This window comes from Macrobrachium rosenbergii, chromosome 48 (assembly GCF_040412425.1).
Source record: "Macrobrachium rosenbergii isolate ZJJX-2024 chromosome 48, ASM4041242v1, whole genome shotgun sequence".
In the NCBI taxonomy this organism is placed as follows: domain Eukaryota; kingdom Metazoa; phylum Arthropoda; class Malacostraca; order Decapoda; family Palaemonidae; genus Macrobrachium; species Macrobrachium rosenbergii.
This window is the reverse complement of record NC_089788.1, coordinates 76238778-76252719: the sequence shown is the minus strand read 5'-3', so window position 1 is coordinate 76252719 and position 13942 is coordinate 76238778. Positions and strand designations below refer to the sequence as shown.

General features: G+C 37.5%; 1 protein-coding gene across 1 annotated transcript in view; it reads right to left on the bottom strand.

Moving 5' to 3' along the window:
• The window catches only part of LOC136831578 (lachesin-like), a 177884-nt gene that overhangs the window by 52101 nt on the left and 111841 nt on the right, over positions 1–13942 (bottom strand). The window contains exon 3 of the mRNA XM_067092199.1: positions 3006–3078. Coding sequence (XP_066948300.1) covers positions 3006–3054 — 49 coding nt within the window. The 5' untranslated portion in view covers positions 3055–3078. The remainder of the gene's footprint in view (positions 1–3005; positions 3079–13942) is intronic.

Sequence of the window (13942 nt, the reverse complement as noted above, 5' to 3'; positions counted from 1 at the left end):
CCAAAAATATGGTTCTTATCTAAGCATATTTCTTTAATATTAATTAATCCGTTGAGGAAGTGTAATTATAAAATCACCTGAATTCTATAAAGATCATTTATCTATCTAAGATGAATGTCTGAATCTATATTCATTTCAAAAAAAAGTTTTGAAATTTTATATACATTAATGATATTGTTTTGTATAAGCATATTTCTTTAATATTAATGAATCCAGAGAGGTTATAATTCTTCTCTGAATTATAGTAATAAAGCATCTGAATTCTATAAAGGTCATCTATCTATTTATTTTTATTTGAAGTAAAAATAAAATAAACTTAAGAAAATAAAAACTCCACCTTAACAAGAAATGAAATGAGCAGTTCTCCCCCATTCCTCCGTGCGAGTATTTTCAAACGACATCGTCTCGTCTGCTCTGACTATCCCTCCTCCTACCCCTCCTCCTCAACCTCCTCAACCTCCTCCTCCACCTCCTCCACCTCCACCACCACAATACCATCACGTATTCCACCTCGTTTCTCAAGAACTGGAAAATGCAAGCAAGCATGACCTCTCATTTCTTCCTCCTCCTCCTCCTCCACCCTTATCTCCCTCCCCCTTCCCTCCCTCTCCCGTCTCTTCCTCCCTCTCTTCCCCCCCCCCCCCTCCCTCCCTCCCTCCCTTCGCAATTCCAAAATATATATGAAGATGTCATGTCATTCGTCGTCAGGGACATTACGCTGGATCATTCATCACGAAACAATGAGGAAGGTTTTATTTTTTTTTTTTTTTTTGGGGGAGATGGAGGGGGGAACTTCCTGGATGGGGGGGCGATGGAGGGGGGACTTCCTGGATGGGGGAGGGGTTTGGTTCCCGTATTATTCCCTGCACGCATCTTTTATCATTCATTCGCCTTTCCCCAGATCATTTCATTGCGTTTCTTCTTCTTCTTCTTCTTCTTCTTCTTCTTCTTCTTCTTCTTCTTCTTCTTCTTCTTCTTCAAGTTCTCCTTTTTTTCTTCTTCTTTTTAATTTAATTTCTTCTTCTTCCCCTTCTTCTTCTTCTTCTTCTTCTTCTTCTTCTTCTTCTTCTTCTTCTTCTTCTTCTTGTCGAGAAATTGCTGAGTCTGAAGACGTATTAGGCTAATATAGAGTGGCTTCGCTGCATTTAATCATTCTGTGCAATCAAAGCCTGTGGCAATACATTTCACTGAATATACTCAAAATATTAAATATACCACTGGTTAAATATCCTTGTGAGATTTTTCTGCTTTGGAATAAGACTCCTTGTGAAATTTGGCTAGATTTAACTATACTTTGCAATAAGTCTATTTGTGAATTTTGCCAGATTTAATTATTCTTTGCTGTAAGTCTACTTGTGGAAATTTGACTAGATTTAGCTGTTCTTTGCAATAAATCCCCTTGTGAAATTTGTCTAGATTTAACTATGTGCTTTTCAATAAATCCCCTTGTGAAATTTGGCTAGATTTAACTATGTGCTTTTCAATAAATTCCCTTGTGAAATTTGGCTAGATTTAGCTAACTTTTGCAATGAGTCTCCATTGTGAAATTTGGCTAGATTTAACTGTCGTTGGTAATAAATACATTGTGAAACTTAGCTAGATTTAACTATCCTTTGCCATAAGTCTACTTGTGAAATTTGGATAGATTTAACTATCTTTTGTAATAATTCTCCCTGTGAAATTTGAGCTAGATTTATCATTTGCAATGAGACTTTTTGTGAAATCTGGGTAGACTTAACTTAGTCTAGATTTAGCTATTCTTTGTAATAAGTCAGATTGTGAAATTTGTCAACGTAGATCTCTCTCTCTCTCTCTCTCTCTCTCTCTCTCTCTCTCTCTCTCTCTCTCTCTCCTTTGCAGTACGTAATATCATTTCAAAGTCATCGTCCGTTTCATTAAAAATTTACACAATCCTACTGACAATTATACATGGAAATTCCAGTATAAACAATTCGTATTCCCTAATAATTCTTTTAAACTATAAGTACGAAATCTGACCAATTAACTATTAAATAGAAAGATGAAACAAGAGTAACAGTCATCCAGTTTCCAATACGTGAACAGAATAACTAAAGATAATAGGAATCACTATTCTGTGTCAGCAAGTCAATTCGTCCCAACTCCCCCTCATTACGGAGTCATCAGGTTTCCAATCGCATTAACGAACGTATTATCTCTCTCATTATTGTCAATTAATTTAAACTACAAATACGAAATCTGACCAATTAATTCTCAGATAGAAAACTGAACAGAGAGTAACAGTTTTTCTGTTTACGTGAACAGAACGACTGATCAGTCAAGTCAATTCGTCCCAGCACAGAGTCATCAGGTTTCAAATCGCATTAACGAACGTATTATCTCTCTCATTATTGTCAGTTATTTTAAATACTATAAATACGATATCTGACCAATTAATTCTTAAATAGAAAACCTAAAGAAGAGTAACAGTCATTCTGTCTCCATTACGTGAACAGAATTACCGAAGAAAAGAGAACTCATCATACTGCGTCAGCCAAGTCAATTCGTCCCAACTCGCCCTCATTACGGAGTCATCAGGTTTCCAATCGCATTATCGAACGTATTATCCCTCTAATTATTGTCTCTTCGGTTCACTTTTCCATTTTTTCTCCGTCACAGAGGAAGAAGAAGGAAAGGAGGAAAGAGTTTAGAAGAAGAAGGAAAGGGAGAAAGTGTTTAGAAGAATAAGGAAAGGGAGAAGTGACTTGGCATTGCGCTATTCTGTTCCAAGAATCTCCTCGGTAGCTTTAGGCTAATAATGGCGTATTCAGAAGCCATAAATATTACATATGAAAGAGAATTTATTGGTGCTCGTAAGAAGTGGTAATGTAACGGTATTGGATTGTATTGTAAGGAAGGAGTATACACATACATATACGTAGACACAGACATAATGTATATGTATATATATATATATATATATATATATATATATATATATATATATATATATATATATATATTGTGACACAACAAACTCCACTTACTGGAACACAGGAGAGGAACCATCAGGGAAACGGCTACGAGGAACCTCATTTTCTCACGCCAGTTGGATGACACCTGAGGTAGGGATAAGAACAGGATTACTCCATCGAAAATGACACAAAATAAATTTAAGAATCTCTATTTTCTATTATGAAACTGAAGAGGAAATAGAGTTTTCTTATGTTCAAGAGTTTAAAATCGTATAAAGCAGCAATATCTGTAAAAATTCTCATTAAATTAATGATAATTTTATAATATTTCATGCTCAAATTAGGAGATTCTATAGCTGTAAGCTTTTAAACTCATATAAATCAACAAATTTGTTAATAATTATTATAGAAATAGGTTTTGGGAACTAATTGCATATCTACGATTTGATAGAAAAAATTGCTAGAATAAACAAGTAAAAATTGCGCAATCGAGTTTTCTGTACAGCCGCTTCAGCGCATAATCATGGCCACCGAAAATAGATCTATCTTTCAGTGGTCTAGGTATTGCTATAAGAGCCGCGGCCCATGAAACTTTAACCACGGACCGGTGGTGGCCTGTCCTATATCATTTCCAGATGCGCGATTATTGCTAACTTTAACCTTAAATAAAATAAAAACTATCGAGGCTAGAGAGCTGCAATTTGGTATGCTTGACGATTGGAGGGTGGATGATCAACATACCAATTTGCAGCCCCTAGCCTCAATAGTTTTTAAGATCTGAGGGCGGACAGAAAAAAGTGCGGACGGACAGACAAAGCCGGCACAATAGTTTCCTTCTTACAGAAAACTGAAAAGGATAGTTTAAGAAAATAGTTTGGAATAACCTTAGGTATCAGTGCTAATATTCATGAATAATTAAATATTGTAATTTTCATGATATTCTTGTTAGACATGTGTAAACTATTAAGAATTTTTCCTCGGAAAATACAGTGTAATTATGGTACATTTATTCGGTACATGTATCAAAATGGATGGTAGTTATGCATATTCAGTACTGAATATTAAGTTTTTCTATAGATCCCACTTTTTGACAGAAAGCTACTTCTCAATTACTTAGAAGCTATAATTATTCTTCAAATTATATAGTTTATCAAGATATTTGCATAAGAGACTCTTATATTGATAGATATTGTTAACTGAAGAGTATTATCAGTTATACTTTTATTTATGCAAAGATATAATTATGTCTTTTCAGTAACAGAAAACATAAATCAGTTTTTGAATGCAGCTGCAGATAATAATAATAATAATAATAATAATAATAATAATAATAATAATAATAATAATAATAATAATAATAATAATAATAATAATCACTTCAGGATTATTGGGAAACTACTAACCCAGTAGATTAAACGAACGTTGAATGGAGCTAAAATAATAATAATAATAATAATAATAATAATAATAATAATAATAATAATAATAATAATAATAAACACCATTTTCAATCTCGAAAAAAAATCCCACCCAAGTTTAGGCGGCACTCGACGTAATAGGCAATTTTTGACCCTTAATATATTCATTACAATTAAACTTTCCGGAGGAAAAGAAATATCGTATCCAAAATGCATTACACCTGAACTCGACGTATATTGAAATAAAGTAAGAACGAATGAATTATTCATTTTTCTGCAGAGTGAATTATTCATTTTTATTTGCAGGATAAATTGTTCATTTTTTTGTAGAATAAATCGTTCCTTTTTTTTGAAGAATGAATTATTTATTTTTTTGGCAGAATGAATTTTTCATTTTTCGCAGAATGAATTAGAGTTATATAGTTTTTTGTAGAATGAGTTGTTCATATTTTGTAAATTGACTTAGAATGATTCCTTTTCTTGCAGAATGAAATTAAAATCATATATATTTTCAGAATGAAATGGAGTTACTAATTTTATTGTAGAATGAGTTATTAATTTATTTCAGAATGAGTTATTCATTTGTGTCATAATGAAACAGGACAAGTAATTTTTGCAGAACGAATTAGAATGATTTATTTTTGCAAAATGAAAATTTCCTTTTTTTTGCAGAGTGAATTATTGATATTTTGCAGAATATTTTTCGTTTTGTTGTATTTTAAACAAGTAGATTCATGCAGTCAGATATTCGACGCTTGGTAATCTTCGTTTCCCCATCTCGTGTCGACGGTTTCGAAGCTATCCCGCTAGATTATTAAGCAACAAACTGTAGAACAATGTTACAATAAAGAACAGTAAGAAGCATAACTACGTATGATCACAAGTCAACAGTTACCTTGTAACTGTACCCCAAAATATGTCAATAATCTTCAAATCTCACGTATTTTGAAATATTTCTGACGAAACTTATAAAACTTTGACGTCACACAGTCAAAGACAGCAGGAAATGGTACCCTGTGGTTGGTAAGGAGAAACGCATGGCGAACGCACCCCAAAACTATGCCAGTCATCTTCAAATATCACGTATTTTGAAATATTTCTGACCAAACTGATACAACTTTGGCACCACACAGTCAAAAGCAGTAAGAAAGGGGCCACTGTGGTTGGCAGGAGAAGCATATGGCGAGCGGAATATTCTCTGTATGTCATGTAACAGATGGCACCAAGGCAGCTGGTCTAGAATTGTCAAATGAAAATGCAACGGAGGGGTTTTCGATGCCTGCAATGCAGGAGAAGAAGAAGAAGAAGAAGAAGAAGAAGAAGAAGAAGAAGAAGAAGAAGAAGAAGAAGAAGAAGAAGAAGAAGAAGAAGAAGAAAGATATCGAAGAGACCTTGAGAGAAAATAGGAAAGGTATGAAGAAGATGAGGTTCAAAGAAAACTTCTGGGAAAATAATTACATAAGGGAACTGGCAACAAAAGGCGCTTGTATGAAATGAAAGCCAGGCTGAATATGTTGAACTTGAAGGCTAACTTCCGGGGTAAATTTAAGGACGAGGTGTAAAACCACACGAAAAATAAAAGTTCATGACTTTACTTGAGAGACCATGAAATCCCCTAACAGAAAACTGAAAATTAAGAACCTGGAAAGCGATGGATGTCAAACCAAATAGCATGGCTCTGCCTCAGATGAAAAGAAGAAGAAATGAAAGGTGGAAGGGTTTAAAACAAAGTGGAAATATTTTGTAATATTTCGTTTAGAAACATCTTCAAATTTTCTGGGTTGTTGTTGCTGGACAGAATTAAAGTAAACAATTTGAAGTACTATAAAGTAAAGTAGAACTAAAGACAATTAAAATTGTAAATGACAAGGGCATAAAGCTTTGCATCTCATTTGAATCATTGTGCCCGGAACTGTGATTGTGGAGTGAGAGAACCAGAAAGTGGAAAAACATTGACAATATTTTGTAATATCTCGTTCAGAAACATCTCTAATTCGTAGAGGTTATTGTTGCAGAAAAGGGTAATGCACGAGAATTCAAATAAACGTTTTGAAGTGCTGTAAAATAAAGTAAAATCAAAGGCGATTAAAATTGTAAAAAAAAAAAAAAACAGGAAGGGAATGAAACCCTGCGGAACCTCACCCGAATATCGTCGTGTTTCCGTCACTATTTTGTGTATTTTTGGAAGGTGAACCTTAGGAACCACGAAACAGAACCGAGTTACATACTTTTCTTGAATTGTGTTGGTTATATGAAGTTTTTGAAGACATTATTTGAGAAAATAACGAAGAGATGAAGCATAGATTAAGAAGTAAATGTCCTGAATGTCAGGGTTCCCAAGGACACAGGGCCAACTCCCGAAAACTTTTGGGGAACCAGCCGGTCCCTAAGGTAGGTGAGAAGGGAAATTCATTTTTTCAAGTAAGGTGCCGTAACAGTGTCAGGTTAGGCCAGGGTACACGGGCGTCGCAGTTACCAAGGTCATCAATGAGTTAAAGATACTTAATGACTACCTATTATCCTAAATTACTCTCACGGACGAAGGGGTTGCAGGGTAACTGGCTGGGGTTGGGGGTCCTAACCCCACCCTAATTCAAGTAGGATGCTATATCCTAAGTTATGTTAGGAAGGATTATGTTAGGATGTATATATTGGTCCATTATGGCCTAGGCTACCCTCCCTAACCACATCATGGTCAAATAGGATGTTATATCCTAAGTTAGGTTAGGTTATATCAGCAAGGCTATGCTGTAATGTATGTTGGTCTAATATGGCCTAGGCTCCCCCCCCCCTCCAACCCAACCCTGGTCAAGTAAGGTGCTAATCCTAGGCTAGGTTAGGTTAGGAAGGACTATGTTAGTGTAATCCTAAGTTTTCTTTCCCGTTTTCAATTTTTTCTTTCGACAGATCTGCAAACAAAGTATATTTGCTGAAAAAAAGGAAAAATGAGCAGTTTATCTGCTTACAGAAGCGGAGATTTACGAGTTTCCCAAAATTCCATGGGGGTCCGTATCCCCCAAGACATGTTTTTTGTTTAATTATGTTGCCCCTTTATTCACTCTGGTTCTTTACAATCTCTGCTTCTTTATTCACTCTGGTTTTTTACAATCTCTGCTTCTTTATTCACTTTGGTTTTTTACAATCTCTGCTTCTTTATTCACTTTGGTTTTTTATAATCTCTGCTTCTTTATTCACTTTGGTTTTTTACAATCTCTGCTTCTTTATTCACTCTGGTTTTTTACAATCTCTGCTTCTTTATTCACTTTGGTTTTTTAAATCTCTGCTTCTTTATTCACTTTGGTTTTTATAATGTCTTTCTTTATTCACTTTGGTTTTTACAATCTTGACTCTGGTTTTTACAGTTCTGCCTCTGTAAGCAGATAAACTGCACATTTTTTAATTGTTTTCCATGATTTGATCAATATTTGACGAATCTGTGCGCTGATCTTGACTTTACGTAAAGCAGTGAATTTGGACCCCCTAAACTGTAGGAATACCGTAAACCCTAGGCTAGGTTAGGTTAGGAAAGACATGTGTTAGAATGTATAGTAGGCCTGACACATATTCCTTTATATTTTCATGGATTGTACACATTACCTCATTATACATATCATTAACATTCCTTACCAAAACTCATGAACTTAAAAAGAAAATGAAGAAGGTTTTGAGAACCAGTGACTAAAAATTCATGAAATTCTGGCTCGGAGAGAACTAACAAGACAATATTGTTAAATTGGGAGTTGCTGAGAAATGTTTTCTCCGTGGGCTAGAAAACAAACTGAGATCTCAGCCACATGGATGGTAAAGACATGTAAAGAGAATTGGAGAAAAACTGTTAGTGGGAACAGTGATGTATGTGGAAGTAGCAATATGGAAATTTTGATAGCGGATTTTGATAGCGTAGCTGTTGTTCATCCTCAAAGGAGTTACTCTCGTAGTCTATACAGGGGCTTCATAAGATAGACCGAGCAATTTCAAAGAATTCTCTTCTAGCTGGTCTTGGGCAGTATAGCGCACGTGGACACTGATAGAGTACAGGCGGTCCCTGGGTTACGTCATTCCGAATTTACGTCGCTTTTCAAATACATTCATAAGAAAATATTTTCCGGGTTACAGCGGATGTTCCGAGGTTACGTCGTTGTCTTACACTGTAACGGGACAGTAAAAGTACGTACAGTTACAATATAAAAGTAAAAATTTGGAGGTTTTTGGATGCCCCCACATCAGAATGCAAGTAAAATACTGTACAGTACACCCAGAGGATTAAAGATAAGGTGTTCATTACTTTTATTTCTCATTTTATACATTTTTCTTGAGATTTCAGGTTACGTCATTTTTTCGGGTTACAGCCCGGCGTCGAAATGGAAACCCCAACGCAACCTGGCAACGACTACACATGGCCGTAACCGGCTTTCGATCTTGGTCAGCTTCCAAACCTTGGTGTTATCTGACAAACAATGCTTAATTACATTGAAGTAATACTTTCAAAACAGTGTTGTTCTTCAAGATCTTTGGTATATGACCTATCTTAATGGTTATCTTGGGCTACTTAGCTGATATGCTAGGCTACTTCCCTTTAGAGTAGTAGTAGCCTAACCGTTCATATAGGCTACGTACAGCCTTAACCGGCTTTCAATCTTCAACTTCCCAACCTTGGTGTTAACTGACAAACAATGTTGAATTATATTGAAGTATCACTTTTAAAACAGTGTTGTTTTTAAAGATCTTTGGTGTACAGTATGACCTATCTTAGTAGTTATCTTGGGCTACTTAGTAGATATGCTAGACCACGTATCTTTTTATTAGTGGTAGCCTAACCGTCCATATAGGCTACGTACAGAAGTAACCGGCTTTCGACCTGGTTCAACTTCCAAACCTTAGTGTTTAGTAAAACCAGTTGGTTGATTATAGTACTTAATTACTGAAATGAATAGTATTTTGTAATAATGTTCCCCATTTAGCATTAATATCGGGGAACTGATATCAGATTATATTAAGGTTTCCTTCACAGAACTAGTTCTAGCAGGTATTGCTCCGCTGATGGCAGCATCACCAGTAAAATGTGTGACGTCTGTTTTCCTACTTGATTATTAGACTTTTGTATTGTCATATAACGGGCATTGAAATTGTGCTTGATTTAATTATAGTGAAACAATACTTTCAAGACAGTGTTGTTTGTAAAGATCTTTGGTATATGACCTACCTTAGTAGTTATCTTAGGCTACTTAGTAGATATGCTAGGCTACTTCCTTTTGATTAGTAGTAGCCTAACTGTTCGTATAGGCTACATACAGCTGTAACCGGCTTTCGATCTTATTCAACTTTCAAACCCTGGTGTTAACTGACAGACAGTGTTGAATTATATTGAAGTAATACTTTTAAAACAGTGTTATTCATGAAGATCTTTGGTATATCACCTATCTTGTAGTTATCTTGGGCTACTTAGTAGATATGCTAGGCTACTTCCTTTTGATTAGTAGTAGCCTAACTGTTCATATAGGCTACGTACAGCCGTAACCGGCTTTCTATCTTCTCCAATTTCCAAACCTTGGTGTTAAGTAAAACCAGTTGGTTGATTATAGTACTTAATTACTGAACTGAATAGTTTTTTGTGATAATGTTCCTTATTTAGCATTAATATGAGGGAACTTACGTCAGATTATACCAAGTTTCCTTCTCGGAACTGCTTCCAACAGCAGCATCATTAGTAAAATGTTTGTGACGTCTGATTTCCTACACGATTGTTAGACTTGCATTGTCATATATCGGGCATTGAAATTGTACTTAATTTATGTGCACCTACTTTTAAAAAAATGTTTTTAATTTATATGCACCTGCTTTTAAAAAAATGTTTCCTTTGGCAAAATATTTTTATTGAAGTACTTTGTTATATAGCCTGTAGTTTCACCTGTGGCTGGCGATTAGCCTAGGCCTGGTAAAAAATCATAAATTTGCAAATTAGATTTACAGTATACAGTAAGCTTTGGCCTTATTGAGTGGCGAACATCCAAAAATTTATTTTAAGGCAAAATTAGGTAGTAATTATATATTTAATACTTGACTACGGTCTTAGACGAAAACCCGTTATGATGGCTAACAGTATAGTACAGCAGTATGGCTACATACTTGTGCCCAAGTTACCCTATTCATGTTAGTTGTGCTGCCTTAGTTATTACAAATAATTAGCACACCTAACACTTGAGGAAAATACAGTTAAGACAAAATTAGGGTAGTAATTATGAACATGGTAATACTTACTTCTGCCTTATGGGTAACCATTGTCATAACATAATATTATAGCTACACACTTGTGACCAAGTTAGCCTGTAGTATTCTGAGTGTACTATATACAGTGATTATAGATGGTTAGTACAAAGTAGTTTCTACTACAGGGTTGCTAGTATGCAAGACTCATAGATAACGTGTGCTGCAGCAAATTGCTCGGTCCACTTTTCGCCAGTGGGTACGGCCCATACCACCTGCTGTGAACACAGCCCTTGTAGGAATAAAGGGGAATATGGTTGGTCGCCAGACATGTGTGAAATTTGTAACATGCTCCTGGCATAAGGGTACATAAGGAGGAGACTACATCTTTCCGGCAAAACTCCAGCAGAGTATATTTCCCTCCCTCTCCAACCAGAACCCATGTTTGGGCCAATACCCGAAAGCATTGGTTCCTAGTACCTCTCAGGTCAACTCCTCTGATGGAGAAGAGGAGCCTGTACCTGGGAGAGATGTCCCTATGTTTGGACATGAAGTGGATATTGCCACTGAAACTGCCCTGCTGAACCAGGAAGGACCAGGGACACAGCCTTCTGTACATGAGAGAGATGCCTCATAAGAGAATTTATCTCCCATGAAGAAATCAGATAATGAAGGGGATCCTATTTGGGTCCACCTAACCCCGTCTGAAGTGTCTGTATCTTCTGAGTGGTGTATTGTAGCATCCAGGACATCTGTACTTTTGTTGCCGGGCAGTTGCAATACGACTGCTTGGGCACAATCAAATTATACAAGCTCCCCTAATAGGGAAATACTGCTTGCTGCATTTTCTGACTTCCACGAGGAACTTATAAGCAGTATCAAGGATGTCCTTGCTACTGAACGTCAGTACATCAGAGACATTAATCCATGATTCCAAAGAGGGAATCAGGTCAGTCCTGGACACTTGAATTAGACATAAGATGTAAGAATTTCGCAGCGCGTAAACAAAAGAATAAAGTGGCTGCACAGTCTGCCCAGTCAGAGTCTGGATTTAGAGGTCCAGCTGGTGATAATAATAAAGCTAGTTCGGTCTTCAGAACTTCAAATAAAAAGATAGTAGGGGCTCCAGTAACCGCCCTGGATGATACTGATAACCCTTGGTGCAACGCCTCAACGTGTATCTTCTCTCCTGATGGTAAGCACCTTATAACGAGGCAGCGGGTAAGAGGCAGAGTCAAGGTGTATGCAGATTTATTGACACAAAATCCCTGACAGGTCAAGGACTGTGGCGAGCGTAGAAGTAGCATTTGACATTAGAGAGAAACAGAGATATCTACATACAACCAGATGTGTTTTCTCACTCTTGGAAAATGGTTAACAATCTATATACAAATTAGAGAGAGAGTTCAGTACATATGGTTGGAAAGCTTGCAATGTTCGACAAGTGTTAGTAATTACAGTTCTAACAATGTCATAGAGTTGCTTCTGAAAAATGTGTAAAAGATCACTTGAATCAGGAGTGCTGGATCTGCGTTTCTTGAGAGTACTCGGTGCATTGTGTAGATTTTAGTTTTTAAGGGAGGATGCCCTGAGAGTCCCGGCAACCAAGCGGGACGTCAGAGTACTCCCACCCTGAAAATAGGCCTAGGGGAGTGTGTTGCCGTCTGGGACGTAGGCTGGTTTTAATCTGTTGGTGGAGACCCAGGTGATCCTCCTGTCCACCATTAGCTGGTATGTTTTCTCCCTCCTTTGCAGTGTAAGGTGTGGTCCCGAGTAGGCTGGAGAGAGGGCGGGGCGGCTTGTATGCGTCTATTCTTATGAACGCATACTTTGCTCTTTTGAGGTCTTCAGGGACTTATTCTTTCCTTGCTACGTTGTGTGTTGTCTTCGCTGGCTTGATGTTTGCCAGCGCTCTGCGTATGTCAGGAAGAGTCGTGGGCTTTGTCAGGTTTTGAAAAATGTCTGCTGGTATTGCCAACGCTTGTCTGTAGAGTGCTTCTGCCAGCAATGCCTTGAATGCTGCGTGCGGGGCTGTTCTTAGTCCCAGCAAGACCCAAGGTAATTCCTTTCTCCAGCTCCCGCCGTGACATCTGGTGGTGAGTGCTGATTTTAGGGAGCGTTGCAGCTGCTCCACCATGCTGTTTGCTTCTAGGCTGTATGCTGTTGTGTGAATGAGTCTTGTCCCAAGGCTGGCAGCGAAGGAGCTCCAGAAGGCGGAGGTGAAGTTGGCTCCTCTGTCGCTCGTTACGTATTGCGGTACTCCATGCCTGCTGACCCAGCCTATTATTGCTCTCACAAAACTTTCTGCTGTCTGCTGCCTTTCTGGTATTGCTTCTGGCCATCTGGTATTCCGGTCGATGATTGTGAAAAGATGCCTGTACCCCTTGGAGAGGGCAGGGGTCCCATGATGTCGATGTGGATGCGGGCCAGTCATCGCTTTGTTGTCTGGAACTCTCCTATCCCCGTTTCTGCGTGCCTCGTTTTTTGATGTTCGGCATGGGAGGCATTCTCTTGCCCACTTTTTGATGTCTGCTTTCATTCCCCACCAGATGTACTGCTCCCACAGGGTTCGGGCTATGTATCTGCCCGATGGGTGGGACAGGTTGTGGGCGAGGTTGGAGTCTTTCTTTCTCAACCCTAACGGTAGGTATGGGCGTCGTTGATGGATAGGTCACTCCACGTAAGGGCAGGGACCTAGGCAGCCGCGTAAACAAGAGTAAATTGCCCTCTTGTCTTGAGTCCTATACTCAAGTAGTGTCCACGTACACTGTACTGGCCAAGACCAACTAGAAGAGAATTCTTTGAAATTGCCTGGTCTATCTTATGGGGCCCCTCTAGGAACCATGAGAGTAACTCCTTTGAGGACTCACAGCAGCTACCAAAAACAGGTTTTTCAACTTGAATTAAATCTAGACAGAGAGTTTACTAGATAGTCGAGGGTGATGAAAAGTAATTACACTTGATCTGATCTTTTAATGGGATAAACTTGACGCGAAAGCATTTATAGGGATGAATTATTATTATTATTATTATTATTATTATTATTATTATTATTATTATTATTATTATTATTATTATTATTATTATTTGTAGTGGCTATTGTTGTACTTGCCTTGGTAGATTTGTTCAGTACATGTGGCCATTTATTATCTGACACTAGTTTCAGAAAGACCCATTTTAAAGTATTTCTGCTTCGTGAAGAATTAAAACACACTCTCTCTCTCTCTCTCTCTCTCTCTCTCTCTCTCTCTCTCTCTCTCTCTCTCTCTCTCTCTCTCTCTCTCATATAATAGAAAATGCTCACACGTACATGCGTTAATGCACACAGTCAAATATACTTGGCAGTCAAAAATATTCCTAGGTACCTTTTCATAATTTCGACAACAG